The 27,102-nt window shown below is 42.7% G+C and overlaps 1 protein-coding gene across 8 annotated transcripts in view; it reads left to right on the top strand.

Moving 5' to 3' along the window:
- TEX2 (testis expressed 2) overlaps positions 1 to 27,102 on the top strand; it is a 112,619-nt gene that overhangs the window by 19,096 nt on the left and 66,421 nt on the right. For 2 of the 8 annotated variants that reach the window (XM_058284529.1, XM_058284528.1), the window contains exon 1: positions 14,264 to 14,395. The exons of the other annotated variants lie outside the window; for them this stretch is intronic. In XM_058284529.1, coding sequence (XP_058140512.1) covers positions 14,279 to 14,395 — 117 coding nt within the window. In that variant the 5' untranslated portion in view covers positions 14,264 to 14,278. Of the gene's footprint in view, positions 1 to 14,263; positions 14,396 to 27,102 lie in introns of those variants that run through there. 8 annotated transcript variants of the gene reach the window in all.

Here is a 27,102-nt window from a genome sequence, read left to right as displayed (position 1 = left end):
GTTGAAGGGAAAACTTGCCTAGGAGGAAAGTTCCTGTGGCAATGTAGCCTGCATTTTGAGTGAGGTACTGAAGCATTGAGGTCTTAACATTTATTTTAATCTTTCTTAGGAAGCTGGATAAAATAATATATTTCTGGGGAAAAAGTAGTGCTGTATAATGCAGTGTCAAAGCCTGCAGAGGAAAATGCCAGCATCCTACAAGTCCAAGGCAAATTCAAGAAAGAGTCTGGAGTGAAGACTGTACTCACTTGCCTTGATTTCGGGGAGTGCCTAAGCCCCCATTAGGTCCAGCAGGTGGCTATCGGGTTCTCCAAAAACATGAGAGTCGCACCCATAAAAGGAGTGTGGACTGGTACTCTGGCTTCCTAGTCATTTTCCTGGGAAAGAGCTTTTTACCCCAAACAGTTCCCAAGTTGATAGAAATGCTCCTCACCAGAGATGCCTCTGTCAAACTTTGTTTCCCTGAAATAATCCCAAAGATAAAGTTATGCCACCCTTTAAAAGAGCAGTGTTAATTTATTTTGCAACATAGACCCAGCTGAGACTCCAAACACCGACTCTCCCCTCAGAAAACCACGCAGCTACACACAGACCAAAATTTGCATACATGTGGATGTTAAGGAGCTTGGATTTAAAACTAAGATTAAATTTTGAAGAGAATTTTTGAAGGGGAGTTTCCTGCGGTTACAGACACCATTTTTCTTTGAAGGGTTGAGGCATTCACTTGGGAATGTACCTTGTGGACTGTATGATAGTAAAATTCAGCAGAGCTGGAACCTGCCAGCCAGGCCTCACTTTGAGAGAGTTAAACCACCTGAGACGTGCAGCTGCCCTTGCACCTGGGGAGCTGGGGTCCCATATTTCCTGCCAGGGTCGTTTTATAGAAGGCGGTTTTGTCTAAGGCATTTGATTATGTGTGTTTTGAAAAAGCAATACCAACTCTCTATTAATTTCCCTGGTTATTTATATGCTCTTTTTCTTAGACAGCCTTTGACTTTGTGGGGTTTTGGAGCCCAGATTTAGTTTGTTAGATAAGTTGCTGTTTTATATTACTAATGAAGGAGGCATCTCACGCTTGTATAATGTGTAACAAGATTTCAGAATTCTCCCATTTAGGAATATATGATTTTAAGAACATGTGTTGTGAAAACTGCATATATTGGATTTAAATCCTGCTTTCACATTCTTCTGCTGACTTTACAAATGGCCTTGACTTCGAGACAGGCAGGGAGTGGGGTGGTTCACAATTGCGAGCCAGAGGTGAGAGAGCCCTGGTCGTCTTGATGTCAACAGCTGTTTGAGTTCTCTCTTGATTCCCTGGCCTGCAGGGGAGCCTTGATTTACTAGATAAAGAGTTAAGAAGATACCACTACCCAGGAGTAGTCCTCTCTTTTCCTAAAAGACCCTTTGGTTTGCTACAGCAGCTGGATTGGTTTCCAAAGAGAGATGCATTTTCCCGGTAGAAACAACATTATATCAAAGAGTTCTGTGGAAAGAAGACGTGCTAGGGTTGAGTCTTCTGTTCCTGGAAAAGATACTGTTGAGTAGAAATGCTCTGGGCTTCTAGTTAAATCTCAATTTCTCATACAATTAATATTGTAAATTGTTACATTATTGATGTAAAACCCGAAACCGGATTTCTAAAACTAGAAAGGACTACAAACAATATTATACTCAACTGTAAATGATAATATTTGCCTTCTGTCTATATGGAAGATTTTGAAAAGACCTTGAACAGGTTACTTGTGTATTTATTACTTGCAGTGCTTATTCATTCTTGCATCAAGCAGTACCTTTTGGAGTGCCTACTATGAGCTGGTGTCAAGGACACTGCAGTGATTAAAACTGAAGTATCTGCCCACGTAGAGCACTTATTCTTCTGGGCAAACAGGTAGCAAGTAGGCATATACAGAATGTCAGGTAGTAATATTGTCCTGAAAAAAGAAAAAAGAGTAGGGAAGAAGGAGGCCACTCTTTTAGGATAAGGGGGTCGGGAAGGTCTTTCCAAGGAGGTGACATTTGAGCTGAGACCTGCCATTTTAGCTACAACATATTCTGAGAGTTACAGCCTTCTTTGGCGTCAGGAAATTCAGTGAGGTTTCTTTGTGGAGATTTGGTCTGATTCGTTTTAAGTACCTTTTGGGAAGTCAGGACTGTGGTATCAGTGCCCTTTTGAGAGCCTCAGTCTAGCCCCATCCTGTTCGGTGGCTCCTCCTCATTGTCCGTTACCCTGCGGCAAGCACTGGGAGAAGAGAGTGGCTGCTGGCCTCCTGGCCATGGCCCAAGCCAAACCAGCGTCTTCCTGCTCTCTGGCCGGCTTGGCTGCTGAACTAGCTGCCTGATGTTATGCAGGCCCAACTGTCTTTCCGATGCAGGAAACCGACCCTTCAACAGTCCTGTGAGGTCTGACCACCTGAAGGCTTTCTCTGGTGTGCTTGCCACATCCAGAAACAGACTGGCCCGAGCATGGCTCCCTATTCTAGATGCCCTAGGTACAGGGTGAGGGAATGCACCTGTTGGCCTGAGGCAGCTGTTCTTCTAAATGTCATTTTTAAGCCTTGAACCACAGAATTATAAAATTCTCTTTTCATAAGCAGTGTACTTTGGCCAGGACTGCTGCTATTCAAGATGCTTTTTCACACATGCGTTCTGATAATCAGCTCCACAGTTATTCCCATGACCTTACAGTCCTAGAGTACTCTTATAAGCTGTATTTGTGTAGGACTCCAGTTGCCACTCACATTCATTTAATCCTCACAATATCCTGTGGTTACTCTTGCCTTGCTTGCACCTTTGCTGATGGGGAAACTGATGCTAACTCCACCAAGGAAGGAAGGGGACAGGCAAGAAGCCTGTGCCAGGGGCTTTGGCAGTGCTTCTTTCACCCACACCCAAATGCTATGATGAGGGAGACTTTATTTTTCCCATTTTGCAGTTGAAAAACTGAAGCTCAGAAAGATTGTGTAATTTGCCTGAGGTCACACAGGTGGTAAGGGGCAGAGCTGGGGTTTGTATCAGAGCATGATCTTTCGACAGCAACAGACACACATCTATCTGCCTGAGGCAGCTCCTTGCTTCTTTCTTCCCTGTGTAACTCCACCCCTGCCCTCCCCCTCTTCAGAATCACCTCAGTCTCCTGGCCCAGTGTCCAAGCCAGCCGCCAGCTTGAGGCCCTGGCAGGGTAGGGTGTCATGGGTGAGGCCTTGGGCGAGCAATGCCTGGTTGAAAAGTGCTGTTACATTAGGGACATGGAGGGTTAATAGGCTTTTAAACACTTAATTTACAAAGAGATTTTTATATTCACACATAAACAGATCCATATACAAACATAGTCGTCCATCCTTGTGTACATACATGCATGTATATAAAAGACCAAAGAGAAAAGTTAAGCTCCATATCGCTCTAGTATATCAGGCATTCATTTACATTTTTCACAGTGTGTAATCAGTATACTTACTAGTTTGTGTTTTTCTCCCTTATATGTTGTAATTACATTTACTTACTTCCACATTTCCTCTTAGTGCACATACTTCCTATTTGCCTTTTGTAAGGACAACCGAATGTTTCCTGAATCCTTGGGTGACCGTTGGAGTTGTTAACCTTCCTATGGCCTGGTGAGGAACTTGACCTCATATCATTATTTGTATAGGAAAATGAGTTCTGAGTGTGGCTTAAAAATAAGTTACCTTTGAAAAATTGTAAGCTTATTCACTGTTGTTTCAATGGATTTTGACTAGAAACGTGCAGTAGACATTTGATGGAAAACAAACATTTGCTCTTTCCAGATTTGTGTTGACATTTTGGTCCAAATTGTATAAGCAATTATAACTAAAACGTTTTTGCATGTGATTATATGTCAAACCAGATAAAACTCTTTTAAGAAGCTGAAGCAGAGAGGATTGACTTGACAAAGACAGCTCTTTAAAAATTAAGGTTATCTTGAGGCTAAGAAAGTAATTGCTGAGTTGCAGGTGGTAATAGAAAGAAACTTCTTGAAATATACCTCCCAACGTTTTGACTCCAAGGCAGAGGACTGGCACTGAAGTAATGGCTGCTTCTTCTATTTTTTGGTCTTGAGCATCAGTTTGATAAGCATTTCTGCTCTTACTAGTTGTGATGCCTTGAAGTTAGTCAACTACTGTGCTTTCATTTCTTCATTTGGGAAATGGAACATAATTCTTTTTCCATTAGGTCATGAAGATGAACTGAGGGGTGTCTTGACGTAAGTGTCTGGGACATAAATCTTCAATAAACGTTGGCTCCTTGCTTGTTTTATAAAACAGTTACTTGTCCTTCACTTTGAAGTTTCTTGTTTGCTACTTAGTTTAATTTGGGGTGCCAAAATCATATTTTTCATGTAGAATAGTAGATGGAATGAAATGTCTCTTGGGAGATAAATTTCTTAAAGTTGATCATATGCAGACATTTCTGAAATGATTTTATTATATGATAACGTTGCTTGCACAGTAATGCTGAAGAAAGCACTTCATCATTCAGTGAGTTCTCTTTGTACTGTTTCTAGATTATTTGTAAGAAACTACTAGTCTCCTATCTGAGTGAAGGGGAATGTGATGTGTAACAGTATCAGTTTCTGAACCAGAACTTTCAACACCATTTTGATATCCACATATAGAGGTCTCCAAGTATTTCAGCTCTAATTATGTCCCAAACTCAACCCACCATGTTCCTCCTAAACCCGATTCTTTTCCGTTATTCCCTGGCCCGTGAATGGTACCACTGCCTTTCTAGTATTAGAAACCCAAAGCCTAGCACCTTTTGATGAACTCCTTCCTTACCCCATATTCATGCCACAAAGTCCCATGCATTTCATCTCCTAACTCTTTCTCAAAGCCCTTCTTCCCTGTCCATAGCCACTACCCTAGTCCAGGCTACCATAGCTTCTCACCTAAAATGAGAGGGAGTCTCCCAATGGCCTGCGGACCCCCTTTTCGTCTCTTTCCAGTCTGTTTTCACACTGCACCGGAGTGAGCATCTCAAAATGTACATCTGATCACCTCCATACCTACCTGCCTGCCTGCCAGTTACAGTAACCCTTCATTTGCTCCTCAGCCCTTCAGTGTGGCCTCCAAGGTCCTGCGGGGCCCGGCCTCACCTCTCCAATCTCACATGGTAAACACACTCAGCAAGCACATTGGGTTCTCTCTTCTGGAATGCCCATCTGGTCATCACTGAAAGTGTCGGTCTAATTCCTATTTACTCAAGGGACCCTTCCATGACCAGTGCTCACACTGATTAGGTCTCCCTGCTGGCTGTGATCTCATTTCCTCCTTTGAGGTTCCTACATAACACTTGCATTGATTATTTGTTTGCCTGTCCCCTCACCCTGCTCGAAGCTTCTTGAGAGCTGTTTGAGAAATGCACTACTTTGTGAATTTTAAAGTAGGATTCAAATGTCAAATACTGAATACTAAATCATGGCCTTGCACCCTGAGCTTAAATTCCATGTGTTCAACCAGAAAGGCTTTGCTTCAGTTAAAATATATAAACAGACCTGTAAGAGTACATAAATTTGTGCCTTGGATCTATCATCAACTCCAAATGCTTGTTTTATGTATATATAAATCAAGGGAAAAATAAGGGTTTGTCTTTAATGAGGAGTTATTTTTAAAATTTCTTTATGAAAGTACCTTTAGATTAACATTTCATGGAGTAGTTTAATAGGGAAAAAATCTGCGGTAGCAGCTGCCTGAGAAAGCCAATATAAATGGGAAGACAGAGTCATCAACAAATTTGCCAGGTAATCAATAATATGGATTGAACATTTGCTACAGATGGAGGCCTGTAGGGAGCCTCATCTGATGCAGCCTCTATTAGTCAAGTCCCAGGCTAATTGTAACCAACTTCCCTAAAAATGGAAATGTGTTCCCATTGCACACAAAAAGGGATGTGTGCAGTATTTTGGGACTTTTTATGACTTTAGTACATGTAGTAGAACATGTGCTTATGTATAGAGAATGAGAGGGATGGTATTGAGGGGTGAAGTGGGACTACTGGACTTTTTTTTTGTTTCACTAAACTGTAAGAAAGTTTTTACAATATGGAGCATATTTCCCCAGTAGGTTGCTGGTTATCCGCCCTCTCTCCACCTTGCAGGCTCTGTCTGTTGCTCGTGGGCTCAGTCCTGTTTCCCCTCCCAGACGCGACCTCAGATCAGATGTGGCGGCCCGCTGAATTTAAGCATATTAGTCAGTGGAGGAAAAGAAACTAACTGGGATTCCCTCCGTAACGGAGAGTGAACAGGGAAGAGCCCGCGTGGAATCCCCGCCCCGTGGTGGGACGTGGGAAATGTGACTTCCGGAAGACCCACTTGGGGACCTAGGATAATAGACTGACGTATTCTATAGCCTGTGTGTGAGTTACTGTGACTTTTTTTTTTTTTAAGCATCTTTCAGTGAATTCAGGAGTTGTCTTTGGTCTCAGGGTCCCCACGGGATTGGTCCTCCCCTCTTCCTGGGCAGACGGGGAGGGTCATTCTCCAGTGATGGGCTTGGCATGCAGTCAGTGCCCAATGATGTTGGTCTGATGGAATTCTTTCTTGGAGCACAGAAATCTGTAGGCAGTGTGAGCAGTGGTTAAGAGCATGCCCTTGGAGCTGGAGGCGTGCCTCTGCTGTTTAATAGCTTTGTTTCCTTGGTAGGTTGCCTAAACCACTGTGTCTTCTTCGTCATCTGTCAAATGGGATGATGATAAAGACTCTCCCTAACAGAGCTGTTCTGACTAAGAGGGACTGTGGTAAAGCACTTGGAGGCCTGGCCCATGTAGACGTTAATGGTGGTGATTTTTGGTTCAGAATCCTGCTCTATATTCACAAATCAGGACTGTGTCTTGCTTCCTCTCCCTCGCCTTCAGTCCCCCTTTCCTCTGAGGAAAAATTCCTGCTGCTTTTGTTGACCAGGTCATGTCCTTTTCGGTACATGAGTGGTCAGTTTTCTTTACCAGGGAAATTAAAATAGTGGTCATAAAGTTTTGGGGTGAAAAACACTTGTATTTTTTCAAGAACAAAATAACCATTGCGTGTCTTCATGTAAGTAGAAAAACTGCCAAACTTAGAGCTTTAACTCCCCAAACTTGACAGTTTATGAAGTGCTGTCATGTTTATTATTTCTTCCAACAATGCAAGGGGTGGGGCTTGATCATCATGCCCTCATTTAGCATATCAGGAAATTCAGACCCAGTGATTGGGGGGGGAGGGGGGTGAAGAGAGGGTCTTGAACTCAGGTGTCTTGCACCCTCCCCAAGCTGGGGGGATTTCCATTTAGTCAGATCTTACAGAGTGCACTTTAGGGTGGTGAGTTATCCAAGTTCAACGGGATCTAATTGCACATGTATGTCCAGAAAGTTTTGCTCCTGTTTTGGCATTTTGCTTTGGCAGAGAGTATTCTCTGAGGACCCACATAAACTGGAAGAAAATAACCCAACTACAAACTCAGCACTAATAATCTGGAAAGTGCAGGACACTGCTATTAGGCATTTATTGGACCTGTGAACAGAAAATATCAAGATTATAAATTTATAACTTTTGTTTCTTTGAAATAGTAAATGGAACCCCAATATGGCCATCAGGTTTATGGTGCTCCAGAATTAGATTAGACAGTTTGGTTCCATGCTGGGTACCTGCATTTCTGACTATGAAATGCTACTTGTGCTTATTTTCCCCAATCTGCCAAGAAACAACTTTTCTTGTTTCTTATATACCTGTTTCTTTTCTCCCCCATTCACCTTTCTTCCCGACCCCATCATTTCTGCCTTCTGCCCTGCTCTTGATTTTGAGACAGCAGTGAAATGGAACCCTCAGGAATGGGCTGCTGGGGCATCCCTCAACGTGGTCAGCTCTTTCCGGGGTCTGGGTTGTAGGATTAGGACCAGGGCCCGGTCATAGGGGATGAGACCACAGCTCACAGGACAAACAATGCAGACAATTTAAAATATCTGAAGTAGTTTACTAATGGATCAAGGTGAAGATTTTGCCTTTTTTGATGCTATTATGGAGCAATAACCTGTTACAAAGCAATTGCCTCTAAAGTGGTGCCTTCTGTTGTTGGTGTAGATTGGATGCACTAATTATTGGTGCCCAGGAATAGCTGGTACTGTATTCCTTCTGAGTTCCCTGTGTCCCATTGCTTCTTCCCAAATGCATGTGTGTGTTATAAGTAAATATAATATATTCCTGATACCTCAGTTTGTTTTAGATCAGTGAGTCTCATTTCCAGGGTGGGCTTTGAGGAGTGGGGATTTGGGATTTGGAGGATGAGGTAGGGCAGACTGTGGGCTTGTACTGGGGAATTTTTTTCAAATTATGTGTTTTCCAATTCGCTCTTCCCAATTATGATAAGCCCTGAGATGGGGAAGGGTGGTTGGGTCATCCATGTATCGAAGATGTCCCCTAGGATTTTCTCAGGATGCACCTGGACACCCTTAGAGAACCACGACTGAGGTGATTGTTCCACCTCCAGACTAACTAGGCCAGTGATTCCAACCTGGCATCTGCAAACGAACATTTCAAAAGCCTTATTAGAAACTGTACATTTACCTAGGATAAGGACACAGGCTACCCAAGCCATCAAGTTTCCTTGCCTTTGCTTGGAATTGCATCAGCTCTGTGTGGTTTCATGCTGATTACAAGTTCTCATTGGCTGTGGATGGCATAATATGAATTTCTGAGACAGTATTGGTCTAGCTATAGACACTGTTCCTAGAGCCTGTATCAAATCTTACCCCAAACTGAACATGCTCAGTACCTTTAGACTGGGAGTGACCTTGAATATAAGTGCCCTTGACTGTCAACATTAAGCAACTGATTGTTTTTGCTTACTTAACTATGCTTATCAGCATCACACCTGTGGCAGTGGTTTAATTTCTTAATGTTATGATGCGTCCTTTTTAAAGATGGATTGTTAAAATTTGAATCAGTGTTGAAACAAAAAATAGTAAACAGAGTCTATCAATCACTGGTAAACATTGTTCGCAATTTGCAAAACATATGGCCAACAATGGGGAGGGGACAGAAAAAGAGGTAGTGAAACTACAAATCTTAGCCAGCTTTTAGCCAGCTCTGCACTGAAGGCAAACAAAGATAACCCTTTCACTGTAAAATACCAATTAGTAATACTTAGTATCTGTAGCCCTCTAGGATCTTGTTGATTGTGTGTACTTTTTACCTTGTTGTTTTCTTTGTACACACATCATCTCAAGTCCTGCTTTTTCATTTTGTATTACAACATATATTTCTACATTGCCTTTGTGTTTGTCCATTCTTATTGGTTATGGCCTGAAGTAAATATGTAACAGGCTAGGATGAAGTCGGACAGTTCAGGATAGTCTAGCTCTGGTGATTAGGGAAGGATGGAGACAAGCTGTTCTTGTGATCTTTAACAACATGGCCTGTAGTGCACAGGCCAAGTTGGCATGGCTGAAAAAGACGTGCTCACGGTCTGCTGTGGAAGCTGATAATGATGGTTTACATATGCAACATATTATTTCTTAATTCTGCCAGCATCTCCTATGAGGTAGGCACTCTTTATCTCTATTTTATATAGGAGAGAAAAATGCTCTTTGCAATAACTTGTTTAGGATCACACGCAAGTAAGTGATGGAACTGGCATCCAAAGCTGGGTATTTTTAATGTGGGTTTGAGTTTAATGTGGGTTTTCTCTATAGGAGTATTGCACCACAGGCTTCCATTCAGTTCTCAGTTTACTCTCCACCTTAATCTTCACAACAAACTAGTCTATTAATATGCAAGTTATAGAAACTTAGTATTAAAACAGAATAGCATAAACCCTGCAGGCCAGCAGGAGCTCCTGAGGACTTCCCATTCACCTTAGGGGTTCCTTAGTCCTCCCAAGGGCAGAGTGGTGTGAATGGCTAGTCCACATTCAGGCCTTCCTTTGTTCCATCCTTTAATCTGTCTCTAAATTTTCTTGAAATTGAATGGGCACAACAATTACACGTTAGCCTGGAGCATGTACAGTACTTTGTGGGAGACTAAAGAGATTCTCAGGGGTAATCTCAAGGCTGTGGGTAGCTTGCTTTTTTGTCCTGACCTTGAAACCTAACCAGGTACCCCCTCCCCAGGAAGTGGTCACTGAATTCCTGAGTACACTAATTAATAATTATTTGTACGCCCAGCTCTATTCTCTGGACATATTTAAAATGTCCTGGTGTTCTCCCTGATGACTTCTGCCACGGTGAAGCTTGGAAGTCATTGAAGCAGTCCCTCACAGTTGAATTTAGATCTTCAGTTGTTCCCAGGATACTTCTTCTCTGGGGCTTGGTGGCCGCTGCCTGCTACCTGGGCTCCTTTGTGAATGGGGGCAGGCAGGTCCAGTTCCTCAGTACTTTTCCAGGGTCTTGCTTCTGTTAAATGAGAAAATTTCATGTATGACTCAAAGCAGACTTATTCCCTTGGGCTTTATTGGAAATTAGAGTTTTGGTTGGGGCAGATGGATGAGAAGTGTTAGATTTACTTCCTGGAGCTTTGGCTTCCTATTCTCTAGAATTATCTTTTTCTGCAGCATGGACAAGGGGCCCTGATTCTAGAGTCCTGGCACTATCTGAACTCAGAATGTGTTTTTGTTATGTTTTGTTTTTTTTCCTTCCCCCTCCCCCCTGCTGTTTTTTGCTGCTTGTGTCCATTTGCTGTGTGATCTTCTGTGGAGAGTGGTTCCCTGTCACTTGCGCCACCTCAGTTATCTGGTTTCTGTTGCTCCTCGCCTTAACTTTCCCCTTCCTATCTCTTTTGTTTCATCATCATCTTGCCGCATGACTCACTTGTGCAGGCACTCGGCTTGCTGAGCAGGCACTCGGCTTGCCGCGCCGGCATGCTTTTTACCAGGAGGCCTCAGGGATCAAACCTGGGTCCTCCCATATGGTCGGCAGAAGCCCAATCACTTGAGCCATATCCACTTCACAGAGTGTGTTTTTTCTTTCGAATTATGTTATAAATAATGGTTCTGTGTACTTGGAAATGTACATTCGTACTATAGTCCAGTTATATTGAGAATTTATAAGTTTTTTGCACCAGGAACCTAGTTGCCATTTAGTATCCTTCAGTGGATAGATGGATTCAGAGTTTCAAACTAACTCAGAATCCATTTACTGATGAACCTTTGGAATGTAAACTACTCTTGGTTGGGAATTAACTTTCTGTGAGTACTGGTATAGTGCATGTATAGACGAATGAATGTTGTAGAAGGTCAGTTAAGAGGCTGGAATCATCTCAGGAGGAAGACTAGGGGCCCAGTTCAAGCATCACTATCTTCAGGGAGGATTCTGGGACTTGGCAAGGCAGAGTCGAGAGGGGAAGGCATTTCCAATACAGGAAGCTGCATGAACAAAGGTCAGAAAGAGGATGGTTTTTGTATGAGCCATGCATGAGCTTATTGGACCTTCCCAGCATGTTGAGAACACATTGGAGACTACTTGAAAATAAGGTTGAGAAGATGGAAGGGCTGGGTTATGTTTGACCCTGAAAGCCAAGGAGATTAGATGAGATACAAGGACATGATAGAGGGAAACGGACTTGGCCCAGTTGTTAGGGCGTCCGTCTACCACATGGGAGGTCCGCAGTTCAAACCCCAGGCCTCCTTGATCCGTGTGGAGCTGGCCCATGCGCAGTGCTGATGCGCGCAAGGAGTGCCCCTCCACACAGGGGTGTCCCCCGTGTAGGGGAGCCCCACGCACAAGGAGTGCACCCGTAAGGAGAGCCAGCCGCCCAGCGCGAAAGAAAGTGCAGCCTGCCCAGGAATAGTGCCGCCCACACTTCCCGTGCCGCTGACGACAACAGAAGCGGACAAAGAAACAAGACGCAGCAAAAAGACACAGAGAACAGACAACCGGGGGAGGGGAGGGGAATTAAATAAATAAATAAATCTTAAAAAAAAAAGGACATGATAGATTTTTTTTTAGAGTTTTTCAACTTTTTATTTTGAAATACAGCTTGATAGATTTTTGAGTAAAAGAGTTTGGCCCAACGGACAGGACATCCGCCTACCACATGGGAGGTCCAAGGTTCAAACCCAGGGCCTCCTGACCAGTGTGATAAGCTGGCTCATGCGCAGTGCTGGTGTGTGCAAAGAGTGCCGTGCCACACAGGGGTGTCCCCCACATAGGGGAGCCCCACATGCAAGGAGTGTGCCCCGTAAGGAGAGCCACCCAGTGCAATAAAAAGTGCAGCCTGCCCAGGAATGGTGCAGCACACATGGAGAGCTGACACAGCAAGATAATGCAACAACAAGAACAACAACAAAAAAGAGACACAGATTCTGGGTGCTGCTGACAACAATGCAAGCAGACACAGAAGAACACACAGCGAATGGATACAGAGAGCAGACTGGGGGGGGCGGCGGGGAAGGGGAATAAATAAAAAAGAAACAAGAGTTGATGCTGAGAGTAGTGTGTAAAGAAGACTGGCAGCAGCAGGAGAATGCCATCTGGGCTAGAGATTGGGGGCAGGGGCTGAAGTCACTGAGAACAGCTGAGGTTTGAGGTGCTAGAGGAGCTCAGTCAAAGGTCTTAGGGGACTAAAGGTTTAAAGAATAAAGAGGAAGAGAATAAGATGACCTTGGGACCTTCATGTTTAGAAGTCCCATTGATGGAAGAGAGTGAGTTGGTGTAGCGTTGGGTTGGAGTGGACAGGAATGAGGGGATATATGGGGCCACTGGGTTTAGAATTAGGCCCATTTGGACCTCAGTAGGGTCCCTATGTGAAGGGGAGTAGTAGGGAACGGATAGAAGAACTTCTTATGTTGGCAGGATGAGATAGTGATAGATGTATATAGTTAGGAATGGGAGGCAGGATGACAAGTCTTACCACCTCCCCAGTGGATTGGGATCAAGGCCCTCTGCTGACAGTTGACGGAGACAAAATTGGAGGCCTGGATAAGAGACAAGGAAGGCCTGGAATCACACCAGTGGGCAATCTAATTAGTAAACCAATGAGAGTAATTCAGGATTTCCCAGGAAACAACAAGGGTAGGGTTGACCCGGACCAGGTCTGCATGCTGCAGCCTCCCTCTGTCTAGGCTTTGCAGCAACCTGCACCCCTAGCCTGCCACCCCTCCTCCTCCCCTCTCCCCCAGATGGGGTGGGTTTCCTTGGTGGTAGAGTGACTCCAGGCTGTGGGTAGGGCTGAGGGTGGTTGTGGGCAGTAGATAGCAGTGCTAATGATTTAGAGAGGATGATACAGATAGTGGTCTGATTTGAAAAGAAGACTGGTGTTTCTCTTACTTTGCGGTCCTTCCTGTTTTTTAAAAAGAACCAGACAGAATAGGAAGAGGTTCTTTTTTTGCAAGAGGATAGTGAACTGTTGGCCTTATAAGCATAAGAAATCTCATAGGGCTCAGGAGGGTACTGTAGGAGTGACGTTGGTAGAAATGTGGGGATGGGTGTTGTTTGAATCCATGAGAGGGTAAAGTGCTGTGAGGTTGTGCTTGGAGTGATGTTTGTGTGGAGAAGGAAAGAAGTGTCAGTGTGTGGAGCCACATGCTAGTTCTGCCCTTACTGTGGCCAGGGCAGAGGCAACCTGGGCAGGACTTACCTTTTGTGCACTTTGGCAGTAGGTGGTGGTGGTGGTGTGTGTGCGTGGGAGGAGGGGGTGGTGCTTGAAGTCAAGTGGATGGCCATTCTCTGTTGTCACAGCATACCCAAGGGCTAATTGTCTGCATCTAATTCCTAGTGGCCTCAGTAGACTTTGCCATCTATGACCAGAAGAAGTAAGGGATCTTTCTACAACTGGGCTAAGACAAGTGTGGAGGTTTAGAAGTATTTTTAATGTGAGATGAGCTGTTTCAATATTATTTGAAAAATATTTTGACTTGATTGCCTTAGGCACATTAGTACAAGTGCACTCTGCATTCCTTTGACTTCAGCAGTTGCCAAGAATTTCTCTGCTGTAAAATGGAAAGTAGGACTCTTAAGTATGTTCTAGTCCATGGAAACTGAATTGTAAAATCATAGAGTTGTAGAATTTAGACCCTTCTGGAAAGTTCCTTGAAGACAATCAGGGAAGGTCCCTCAGCTACAGTTGAAGAACCTAAGGCTCAGGGAGATGAAGTAGATTAGCTCCTTTACTATCACTTGAGGGTCTTGATCCATCTTGGAGCTGCCTCATGGAATCACTTGGTACATGTTTTCAGAGACTGATTCTACTATCAATTGAACAATGGTCAGCATCTCACGCTTGAGCAAAGCCTTGGGACCTGGCCACCCCATCAATAGGCTGTCATTCGACTCAAATTCTACCCTGGCATAATCCACAATGGAGGTGGGGGGGGCAAGGTCTCTTTGTGAGGCCTCAGGCAAGTTGCTGTCCTCTGGGGGAACCATCGTGTGGCCTTCTGTGACTGACTTCAGGCCAGACCCTTCCCTCTGCCAGGTAGGACCCAGAATCCAGTTTCCTCAATTCCATTGCATTTTCCACATCTTTTCTCTTTTCCTGAGAAGCAGTTAATTTGTGTTCTGTTACACCAGAGACACTAGAAATAGAGAGTTTTAATCAAGACCTTGTTTGGAAGTTAGTGTTAAATTTGGAAAATGTTTAAGTTTTTTTCTTTTAATAACATCTACTGTGGCTTATCTCTATAAGTTCTAAGTATTATATATTTTAAAGTCTAGGGCACCCATTGAGGGGAGCTTGTGCTCGATGGTGAGAAGCGCCTGGGTTTGTCTGGGCTGTACTCTGAGGGGTGACTGCTGACCCTGTTTTCTGGCGCAGACCCAGGTGTGGCATGCGCTTGGCTGCTTCTTTCCCACCAGGCAGGCCCCCGCACTCTGCAGTGCTGCCCTCATCTCTCCACTGTGATTCCTGTGATCAGTTTTCTTATGGTGGATATGGTGTTTAAATTTAGACACCTTTTATGAATTCTAAGAGTTTACACTTCCAGAGACCGTGTAAACCTCTTTTCCCCATGTATAATCTATCTTCTGACCTTGCATGTCTTGAACATGACCCTGGGTTTCCTACCTCCCTGCCTTTTCTCATGCTCTGTCCTGCATTTGGAATGAACTGCCCACCTCTAGTCTCTTCTGGTCAGCTTGTCAGGTCTACAGAGGGTAGCTCACAGGCTGCCTCTGGGAAACCTTCTCTCACCTCATCCTGTTACTTTTTCTCTCACATCCTCACCACCCCTCTTCCCCCACCACATACACATGTAACTACATTCGTTCTCTCTCTCTCTCTCTCACACATTTCAAACCGGAATTTTTTTTTTTTAATCTTCTCTGGACCTCAGATTCCTTACCTGAAAATAAAATTCAGTATAAAGATATACTTAAGATTTTCCTACCTTATATCAAGGTACAATCTGCTGATGCATGTATAAAAAGTATTGCTTTTTCTGGCTGAAAAAGACTCATTTTTTGTTCTTTGAGTTTTCAAAGTTTTCTCAATTTATAAATTAACCTGAAATACTTTCTGACATGGAAAAGCTGAATGATCAGTCTGTACTAATAGATTCAGATGTCTTAAGTAGGCTTTCTAGTTTACTAATATGATTTGGAGGGAAAAATCCAAAACTTCACCATTTTTTATAGTTAGAAAATATAGAGAAATGATTGTCCATGTCAGTCAGTTTTTCTAAAATTAAAAGATTGATCTTTGTACAGAGAATGAGTGTATTTTGTGTGTAGGCCTGACACTATTGGCATTGTTTTCTAAAAGATTTCAGAAAAAAATGCTTTCTCACTAATGGGATAGGATATCTTCCTCACGAAGCTATAAACTCCAGAAACTATAAAGAAAAAGATTGAAAGAGTCAAAACCTTAAAAGAAACATAAACCAACAAAATTTAAAAACTAAACTAAACTATAGGTCAGAGCTTGGAAGAAAATATTTGCTACATATGCTGTAGACAAAGTGTATTCTTATTCTTGTAAAGTGAATTAGAAAAACCCTTGGGCAAGGAGTATGAATGCTAGTTAATAGAAGAAGAGAAACAGATGGCCAAAACATAAAATGACCACCAAAGCATTGAGATTCCTTTTCCCCATTGGATTTGCAAAAATTAACAATAATGTTTAGTGTTGACAAGATCTTAAGATGAATACTTTATAGAGTTAGTGGGAGTATAAATTGGTAAATTGGACAAATTAGCAAGACAGTATCAAATTAAATATTCACATCCTTGACCCAGAAACTCCACTTCTGAGAATGCATTCTATAGGTAGATTTGCCCTTGTGATTTATATAGAAGGCTTTTCAACAGAGCTTGGTTGCTGATAGTGAAAATGGAAACCACCTAAATTTCTGTGAGTAAAGGAATGATTAAGTATACAATGTTATAACCGTACTATGTAGGGAACAAAATATTTGTATATGTTTGTATATATGTGTGTATATTTATAAATATTGCTGTTAATCTATATGTGTAGGCATAGGAAAATGTCCAGGAAATGTGAAATGAAATAAATTGGAAAGCAATATGTATAGTATGATCCCATTTAAGAGTAAAATAAAAAACAACTCTGTGTATATGAGTGCGTGTGTGTTTATAAATGCATACAAAAAGTCTAGAAGGATATATTCCAAATAGTTGATTTGGGAAGAGGAAGAAAAAAATTCCCCTTTTCCTTTATATATGTCTGCTTTTGAAGTTTTTTGTAATGAACTTGAAATTACAGTTCTTAAAAATTGGAGTGGAAATTTATGTTATCTGACCTTATGTTTTCAATTCTAGAAATATTTCCCAAGGACTTAATCAGAGAGGTAGTCAAAGGTTTATGTATAGCATTATGTGAGGCGTTGCAGCATTATTGGTAACAGCAAAAAATTCGAAGCAGTATGTTTGTTGAAAATGATTACAATAGCACATATTCCTCATATTTAGATATTAAAAATCATGTATTAAAGAATCTTTATTGACTTGAGGAAATGCTTGTAATAATAGATAACATTTATGGAGTGCTTGCTACAGACCAAGGACCATGCTCAGTGCTTTGCGTAAATTATTTAATCTTCCTAACAGTCTGTTGCCAATCCTGTTTTACAGATGGACAAACTGAGGCTTGGTTAGGGTGAATAATTTGCCCTCGCTTAGATACTAGCAAGGTGGGGGAGCTGAAACCAGAGCCCTCACTGATAAGCATATTCTAGATTACTTCACAGTGTAATCTTGAATGTAAAAGCAGATTATATAATCACATGTATGTTGTGACCCCATTTTATAAAAACTCATCATTCTATGCCTTAGTTTTTTTATGGGTGGGAGAGAGGGGTCAGCTTATGTAATTTTATGTTCTGAAGATAATTGTATTTAAAGGTTGACATATGTTTACACGTAATTTTTTTTTCCATATCACTAAAGTATTTGGAAATACCTAAAATTAGAAAGTAAAAATCACTGCTGCATCTTTTATATGGACAAAACTACTGGGTTTGTTTTTTGGCCTGGGGTGTGCACCGGTATGAATATTTTTGAGGTTCTTAACAATTACCCAAAATTGTTTTCAGAAAATTCTTTGCTAATTATGTTCCAACCATTAGTGGGTGAGAGGGCTTGTCTTACTGTACCCTTACCAGCATTACATATTATAATCTCAGCATTGAGTTTGGCAAAAACTGTTCCATTGATTTATTTTCCAATTCTTTAGAGTTGTTGTGTTTTTTTTTAAGATTTATTTATTTATATCTCTCCCCTCCCCTCCCCCCAGTTGTCTGCTTTCCGTGTCCATTCACTGTGTGCTCTTCTGTGGCTGCTTTTATCCTTAGCAGCAGCACCAGGAATCTCTGTTTCTTTTTGTTGTGTCATCTTGCTGTGTCAGCTCTCCGTGTGTGCGGCGCCATTCCTGGGCAGGCTGCACTTTCTTCTGCCCTGGGCGGCTCTCCTTATGGGGCGCACTCCTTGCACGTGGGGCTCCCCTACGCGGGGGACACCCCTGCGTGGCACGGCACTCCTTGTGTGGCAGGGCACTCCTTGTGCGCATTAGCACTGCACGTGGGCCAGCTCCACACAGGTTAGGGAGGCCCGGGGTTTGAACCACAGACCACCCATGTGGTAGGCAGATGCTCTATCCCTTGGGCTTCCCTAGAGTTTGTTTGTTTGTTTTTTAAGCAAGGTTGAACTTTTTCTGTTTGTTTGTTTACTGGCCCTTTGAATTTTGGTGTGAATTGCCTGTTCTTGTACGTGGGAAGTAGCTTTTACAGATGCTTTCCTAAGTTTGACCATTGAGAATAGGTAGAAAAGACCACAGTCCTTATTAGGGCAAATTTTGCTCTGTTGGTTGGAATGCATTTTTCTTTTGGGGAGAACAAGTGGTTTAAAATTAAAACCCGATTTCTTAAACCACTTGGCCTTTATTTGACTCAAGATTTAAGGAATTATTGGTGAAGAATATACAGGACCTTGCTGTACTACTTTTACAACTTCCGGTGAGTCTATAATTATTTCAAGATAAAGATTAAAAATTCCAGGAATGGTAAAACTTTGGCTTTGTCCTGTTACTACCTGTAACTGTGTTTGAAAATTCTGACAGAGAGCCACATGAATAGGAATGGCAGGTGATATGGGACAGACCTAAAGCCAAACAACAGTTGGGAGGATTGCTCTTTTTTTTTTTTTTTTCAAAGTTGGAAATAATTTCAAACTTTCAAATAGTTTGAAAAATAAAAATTGAATAAGGAACACCATATACCCTTTCCCCATTCACCTGTTGTTAATATTTTACCCCCTGAGCATTAGCTTTTTAAATGTGCAATTATTTGGTGACCACAGCCACTTCTCCTTTCTAGTCCTCCCTCTGGGTTTTTAGCACTGTGTCTCCTAGGTTCCAGGCATTCACTTACCTGAAGAAAAATGTTTATACCTGGTCTTCAGACTTCTCAAGAACCTGTAAGAACCTGCTTCCTAATGTTTAAATATAAATTCAAACCATTAGCTTTTAAAGATTTCGAACAGTTGATACCCTGCCCCTAAATTGAAGTATCTGTCCCCTGTAACACCAGTGCAGTCCCTCAGCTGTGGCTAACCCAATGTATTGAGTATCCCTCTTATGTAACTGACTTGTCCCCACCTCATTGCCTTTCCATGTGCTGGCTTTCATATTTGCAATCTCCTTTTCTCTACATCCTCTCCTTCTGGATCATATATGTGGCTTTTCCGATTTTTAAAAAGTTATTTCTGGACTTCTTTACATATTAGCACAGGACATACCTGTCTTGAGTGCCTGTTACTCTGGATTTTGTTTTGTTTTTTTTTTTTGCCCTCAGATGTATGTCATTGCACATGTACAGATGTCCATTTGTTGTCTCCCTAGATGGCATTGGTATTATGTTTTATAAACTTGTTAGGCCTGAATGGTTGTGCTGGAGGCATGGGTTGGTTTTGAATGAGTTACTGTGAGCTGAGTTTGGATTTCATTATCAGAACCATCTAGCAACTCTGTAAAGCAGAGTTCTAATCTTACTGAGGCTTTTGGACACCTTTTCCCTCTGGCGAGATGGCCCTCTTCTCAGCTGGGCCTTCCTCAAGGCAGGTAAACCATATAACCCTGTGCTGTGTTGTCTGTGTTGTGAGACCATTCTGGGTGGAATAGACTTTGGAGATCAGGTTTGGGAACTTAATAATTAATGAGAAAGGGAGTTTGGAATTTCTAACAATTGAGGAATAAGTGCTTAAAAGAACATTTGTTTTTCTTTTTTTTTTTTTTTTAAGTGAAACTTAGGCTAGAAATAGTTCATTATCTACCATGTCAAATTGATTTTTGTTTGCAAGGTGGAGTAGTAACAGATTAGAATGGCTGCTGACAGTTCTCAGCTGCTTCATTGAATTTAAATGAATCAAAGGATAGCTATTAAAATGTACTTGGGATTTTTAGGCTGAATTAGACCTTTTACTAAGGTTGCTTTGAACTGACCCACTCTTTTCTTCTCAGCATCAAAGTGAAAAAAACGCAGTCTTATCTTCCCATACCCCACCCTTTTAAAAAAACCAACTCCTATTTAAAATGCACAAATAGAATGTAAGACATCCTCTGGTATAGAATGCAGCTTGCCTTTTTTCCTCTACCATGAGAAGTTTTTGAGTTAAAACTATTGACTGGCAGCCCAAGCTAGCAGATGACATTCATACATAATATATCCAAGTACAAGATGGTTCAGAGGCAGAAATATCTAACAAGCTGTATTTTACAAAAGCAAAGAATTTTAATAATGACCTTAAAGGATTAGGAATGCTCCTGAGAAATGAAGTGTTTTCCATACCGGGCTCACCTCTTTTTTTTTTTTTTAAGACGCCCCCCCCCCCCGTTGTCTGCTCTCTCTCTCCCCATTCGCTGTGTATTCTTCTGTGACCGCTTCTGTCCTTATCAGTGGCACTGGGAATCTGTGTTTTTTTTGTTGCGTCATCTTGTTGTGTCAGTTCTCCACGTGTGCGGTGCCATTCTTGGGCAGGCTGCACATTCTTTAGTGCTGGGCGGCTGTCCTTACGGGGCGCACTCCTTGCGCGTGGGTGGCAGGGCACACCTTGCGTGCATCAGCACTGTGCAGGGGCCAGCTCCACATGGGTCAAGGGGGCCCAGGGTTTGAACCGCAGACCTCCCATGTGGTAGGCGGACGCCCTAACCACTGGGCCAAGTCCACTTCCCTGGCTCACCTCTTAAGATGCGTTATTGTTGTGTATCTGGAGACTCGTTGCATTTTCGATCAGAATTGCTTTCTTCCTTTCTTCCCTCCCTTCCTCCCTCTTTATTTACCCTTCCTCCTGTACTTCCTCTAATCCGGTAAAAGGAGTAGAAAGACATAAAAGGAATCTAGCTTCTCTCAATGACCACATTACTATTTATCTGCCCTAAGGTAGGAGGACCAAGCAGATGAGCTGGTTCTAAGACAGGAACTATTTTTTCTGTTCTGTAGGTCTGATGGTAGGATCCCAGGATTGGATTCCTAGGCGTATAAATCAAATACAGTCGGAGGTGGAAAGGGCAGTTATTAAACAAAACAAAACAAAAACAGATTCAGAGAGGTCATTACCTCTGAGTTAAGAAAATGCCAACATTGAGTCTTAAAATAACCTTCATTTCTCATGGTTCAATCTGATTCATTGTTGATAGGTTTTTCATGGCCCAGTTAATGATGATGACTTTTTGGGGTGATGAGAAGTAAAATAAATGTTATTGATGATTTGGTGTTCTGAGTCCACTGAGGTCGAAAGACTCACCAGAGTTCATGAGAGGAAGGGCAGTTGGCTGCTGGCTTCCTAATTGAGGCCTCTGTTTATTATGGGTTCATTAGATGGGAACCATTGATTTTGTTCTTTATGGCCTGGATAGACTAAAATCCTGTGTAAATGCTGACTTAAAGCCTCTATAAATCTCATTAGAAGTTTTCTCAATCTTCGTGAGACAAGATGAACTTTTTATAAGGTGTAGCAACTTCAAGACTTTAGGAAAGACTCATCAGCAGTATAGTTTGAGACTTCATGCATCCCAGAAAAATATCTGGCTAAGAGTCAGAGAACATTTGCCTCTAAATACATTCTTTTTTCCTTCCTAAAGTATGGAATCTTAAATATTTTTGCATCTATTATCTTAGAATCTTAGCTACTCTTTAGTTTCCTAAAGAACAATGTGAGCTTTTTGAATATAATTATTTTAGTTGGCATGGTAAATAGTTCAAAGTTATTATGTTATCACATTGTAAAGTTTTGAAAAGTGAAACTGATCCTGGAATATAAGAAAGGTTTTCTTTGCTTGTTTCTGTCTCCTTATGGATCTTCCCTTTTAACCCGTTACTTCCTTGTATTTCCTTCTAGTAAGTAGCATAAGTCTCTTCTTACTCTTTGAGTGAATGAGTCCTAGAGATCCTTATTAATAGAGAAAGCTTGATGGTATTTTTCCAGCACTTTGGACATAGGCCACAACACCGAGTTCCTTCTTTAAAAATGTATCCTGATTATTTAAGAGAGACAGATTACCATCTAACCGAGACTGCTTTGAAAATAACCTCCCTGTGTTAGTTTCCTATTGCTGCTTAAGCAGGCTAATAAGATAGGGAATTAATAAATGGATCTGGAACCTGACAAGGAGTCCACGTGGACATCAGAAACCCCCAAGATGGCTGCTGGAGGAACCCCACCCCTGGGATTCCGCTACCTAGAACAAAGACTTCTTCCTGGGAACAAGGAAAAGCCCAGATGTTCTCTAGAAACTTTATCATTGGGTCCTCACTAAGGAATTGATGGGTGGGATAATCAACCCAAACAGCAAACATCTGAAACCCCCTCCCCTCCATTAGCAAAGGGGTGGAATAATTAGCAATTTAAAAGCAAGCCTCGAGGCTTGTGTGCTCTCTGGCCTTACTCTTGCCTGTGGACCTGTCCTGCTCTCTGTGTGCTACTGTCGCCATTTTTCCTCTGCCATATGTCCATGCAAGTAAACCTGGGGACATATAATCTATAATGGGGAATTGTAGCTTGTAAATTAGCCCTCTTCATCCCCTTCCTCACTATCTGGGACCCTGCTCTGTTATTTTCTCCCATTTCTCTTCCCTCCCTACCTGAATAAATTACTGGCCTAACTCACCCAGCGTGCTTTTGAAATTCATTTCTGCAGCATAGCCAAGAACCTAGATAGGATCCGGTAACACTGCTGAAATGAAGTACTGCAAATTTAGTGGCTTAAAACAGCACATATTAATTTTTGTACTGTTCTGGAGGTCAGAAATCCTAAAATCACGGTGTCTGAAGGATGGCATTTCTTCTGGAAGCTCTAGGGGAGAATCCATTTCTTTTTCTTTTCCAGATTCTAGAGCCACACACATTCCTTGGCTCATGGTCCCTTCCTCACATCACTCTGACCTCCGCTCCTGTCATCACAGCTCCTTCTTTACCTCCCTCTTCCATCCCTTATGATTACATTGGGCCCACCTGGATAATCCAGGAAAATCTTACCATTCCAAGATGCTTAGTTTAATCACATCTGCAAAGTCCCCCTCTCTGAGTAAAGTAACATCTACACAGGTTTCAGGGATTCAGATGCTGATAATTTTGAGGGGCCTTTTTCTGTCTGCCTCTTTCCCTTATGGCTCCTCTTTGCTTTCACAGGAGCTCGGTGCCTTGTCTCCTTAGTGTTCTCACCATTCTCCCTGGTTGTCTTGACTTGAACGGGTTTGGAGTCCTCCTCATTGATGACTCCATCATCTTTCATCTGGTCCTGTTCTTTCTTCAACCCTGTGTCCAACCTGCTAGTTCAGGGAGTTCTGACCTCATTCCCAGATTGCCACAGTATCCTGCAACTAGTCTGCCTGCTTGTAATTCTCCTTGCAGACATTTTTAGCTTGTCTTAAAGTATACTTCTTTTATGGTCTGTAACTGATAATTCTATTATCTGAAGTCTTTGTTTTTCTATCATCCTTTATTTCTGCTGGCTCTCCTCTTGATTCCTTGTCTGCTTGGTTATCTTTCATTATGTGCTCTTCCTTGTATTTGAAAAAGTATACATAGGGATTACTTGAGGACTCAGACGAAAGTACTTGCTTGGGGAGAGGATTTCTGTTTGCTTCTGCTGGGACCTAGGAGTACTCCTGGTCCAGGACCACCTGAAAGGAGTTTCATGGGTGAGATTCCATGGCCCCCTCTGAGGAGGTACACCTGGGTCTCATATCTAAGCGATGACTGGTTTTGTTTCTGATTTACCCATCACTGGGTAGGTGTCGCCCTTTTGGGTCCCAGCTCCTTGTGGCGAGGTCTCCAGCTAGTGCTCAATCTTGGCCAGACCTGGACTTTGATTTCTGTTCAGGAGGCCATTAAATTGAGGGTTCCAATTTGTCAGGCTCAGCAAATGCTTTGAGGGTAAAAGTAGCTTTTATTTTTCTTGTTTTCCATTTTCCTTAGCTTCAGCCTGGTTATTCCTTAGTGTTATCAAAGCTTCAGTGCTTTTCAGAGATGTGTTCTTAAAATAGTGAATCCTCTGACAGTTGTCTTCAGCAAAAGGATGGGCTTGGTAACAGAACCCACCTTTTTAGACACCAGAAGACCCCTGTTCCCAATTTCTCAACAGTGCCTCTGCTACCTATCCATTCGGGCTAGGAATATCATGGATCTTAGTCAAGTACCACTTTGATCACAAAAGACTTTTGCTCAAACAATTCTCTATCAGGAAATGCACCTATGGAAGAAAAGAAGGCCTTCTGACCGGCTGGAATGGAAACATAGTGACAGCAAGAGCTTTAGGCCCAAACTTCACAACAAACAGGAGTCAGTATGGTCTTGTGGTCTGCTGGTAGCTTTGGAAGAAAGCGACCTATTAGGAAGGATATTTTCTTTTTTGGCATTTCAGTTCCTGAAGACTCAAGGTTGTCTTTTTTTTTGAGCCTCGTATATTCCAAGTTGTCATTGAGTTTGGGGGGAAGGAAACGCCAGTCTTTGTGTGTGTGTTTGTGTGTGTGTGTGTTTGCGTGCATGCCCTAGATTATCAGATGGATAATGACACCCCTTCATTTCTCAGCGCAATCGATCAAATGCTGATTGGGGGAATAAAAAAACAATACCTTCCTGAGCAGCGCCAGCTCATTGCTCCTTGATGCCTTGCCTGAGACCACAAGTGCCTAGACATGTGGCTTTTTTCACCCTTTGACCCTGAACTGAGCCCGACTTTGCACTGCAGATTTCCAGGCCATTCCGCCCCCAACTACAGATGGGCCTCTCCACGCTTGCCTTGCTTACCGGCTGGGTTGAGTCCCCCAGTTGACTGACTCACTGTTCAACCTCAAAACTGTGCCCTTTGGGTATATACCTCCATTCACGGCCATTGCTAGCTGTGAAGCAGCCTCTGTGAAGCAGCCCGTGGGAAGCAGCCGCAGAACAGCAGAGCCTTATGTATCATCCTTTATGTTATTAAAGCAATTTAAATGAAGTTTATTCTTCAGCCTACTGAGAATTATCAAGTACCAAATTTTCTTTCTAAATTACCTCTGTAATTTTCTTTTTAAATTACTCTTATAAAACTAGATGATAGTTAAATGAAAAACATGTGTTGCTCTTGGTATTTTTCTTTTTACTCAGCCTACAAACCTGTTGGCTTCGAGATAACAGGAAAGGGTTGTCTTGGACCTGAGGCTGTGTCTTTTTAGCTTGCTGCCAGCTCCTAGATTTAAATTGCTTTTTCTGGTCGATAAAGATCTTTCCCTCTTCTTGGATCCAGTGGGGATAGAAGAGCATGAGGTACATGAATGAGTGTGAGAAAAACTGTTAAGAGTTTTTATGAAAGTAATTTCTCTCAAGAATTGATACTGGATATATGTAGCTTCAGATATGTCCATATTGTGGCTGGGCCCTTGTACTCCAATTCTTGTTGCTCAGTATTTCCTATTCCTGGTAACCCTGGGTTACTGTGTGCCCTCTACCTGCCCCCCATCCCCCCCAGGGTTTTAAGTTTTCTCTTACTGGTAGTGTCAGTTGCCTGCATTTTTTTTTAAGATTTATTTTTTTTATTTCTCTCCCCCACCGCCCCCCTCTTGGCTGCTCTCAGTATCCATTCACTGTATGTTCTTCTGTGTCCGCTTACATTCTTGTCAGCAGCACTGGGAATCTGTGTTTCTTTTTGTTGCTGCGTCAGCTCTCCATGTGTGCAGTGCCACTCCTGGGCAGGCTGCGCTTTTTTTCACACGGGTGGCTCTCCTTGCAGGGCGCACTCCTTGCGTGGGGCTCCCCTATGTGGGGGACACTCCTACGTGGCACAGCACTCCTTGAGTGCATCAGCACTGTGCATGAGCCAGCTCACCACACGGGTCAGGAGGCCCTGAGTTTGAACCCTGGACCTCCCATATGGTAGGCGGTTGCTCTATCAGTTGAGCCAAATCCACTTCCCTTGCCTACATTTTGAACATGAATGGTTGGCAGAAGTCCTAAATGTAGGAGTTTTTCAAATTAAAGAATCAAATAAGCAACAATGTTGATTGTCTATGGTAGATTACTTATAAGTATATGATGTTGAATTGTGTACCCAGAAACATAAAAATGTAGGGTTTGGGAAACGGACTTTGGCCCAGTGGTTAGGGCGTCCGTCTACCATATGGGAGGTCCGCGGTTCAAACCCCGGGCCTCCTTGACCCGTGTGGAGCTGGCCATGCGCAGCGCTGATGCGCGCAAGGAGTGCCGTGCCACGCAAGGGTGTCCCCCATGTGGGGGAGCCCCACGCGCAAGGAGTGCGCCCATGAGGAAAGCCGCCCAGCGTGAAAAGAAAGAGCAGCCTGCCCAGGAATGGCGCCGCCCACACTTCCCGTGCCGCTGACGACAACAGAAGCGGACAAAGAAACAAGACGCAGCAAATAGACACCAAGAACAGACAACCAGGGGAGGGGGGAAATTAAATAAATAAATAAATAAATAAATCTTTAAAAAAAAAAAATGTAGGGTTTTAGTTTTGGGAAGGACTCTAGATCCCCTATTTTACAGATGAAGATAATGAGCCACAGAGAGGTTGTGGCTTATTCTGGGTCCTCCCAGAGTCAGCTAGAAAAGGAGGCAGTAATAGGAGCCCCATCTTCTTGTTTCATGATGGGTGCTCTTTCCAGTTACCCATGATACCTCTCTTCTACCAGTGATTTCCAGTTGTTCCCAATGTCCACCCTTCTGGAGGTAGAGAATAGAAACGTTGCTGAACAGCCCATGCCCATGCTTATGCCCTTCCCCCTCCCTCCTACTCATGCCCATTCTGCCACAGCCTACCCATCAGTCTAAAAGACTGGCCAGAGCCCTCTCTCCCCCACTGGTCTCACCCTTCTCGGTGCTAAAGCCCATCCTGTATTTCAGCTCATTTGACAGGGTCTCTCTCCAGGATGTGGTGTTAATTTCTATCTCATAAGACCTGCCATCATGACTGGTACCTAGTAAATGGGTCTAAGATGAACAGGGAAAGATATAATGTGCTAGATATCCCAAGGTAGACTGACAGTGTCTTTTTTTTTTTCTTCAATTTTTATTGTGGTAACATATACAACAAAATTTCCTATTTTAACCACTTTCAAGTATTACAATTCAATGGAAGGACATCTGTTGTTTCGCTGACAAACTTTTCCGATGTCTGTCCACTCCCGAACTTAACTACTAAATATTAAACCCCAGAAAGACAGCAGAGCTTCCACACCTCTT

The sequence above is a fragment of the Dasypus novemcinctus genome, chromosome 21 (assembly GCF_030445035.2).
Source record: "Dasypus novemcinctus isolate mDasNov1 chromosome 21, mDasNov1.1.hap2, whole genome shotgun sequence".
In the NCBI taxonomy this organism is placed as follows: Eukaryota; Metazoa; Chordata; class Mammalia; order Cingulata; family Dasypodidae; genus Dasypus; species Dasypus novemcinctus.
This window is presented reverse-complemented; position numbering and strand designations above follow the sequence as displayed.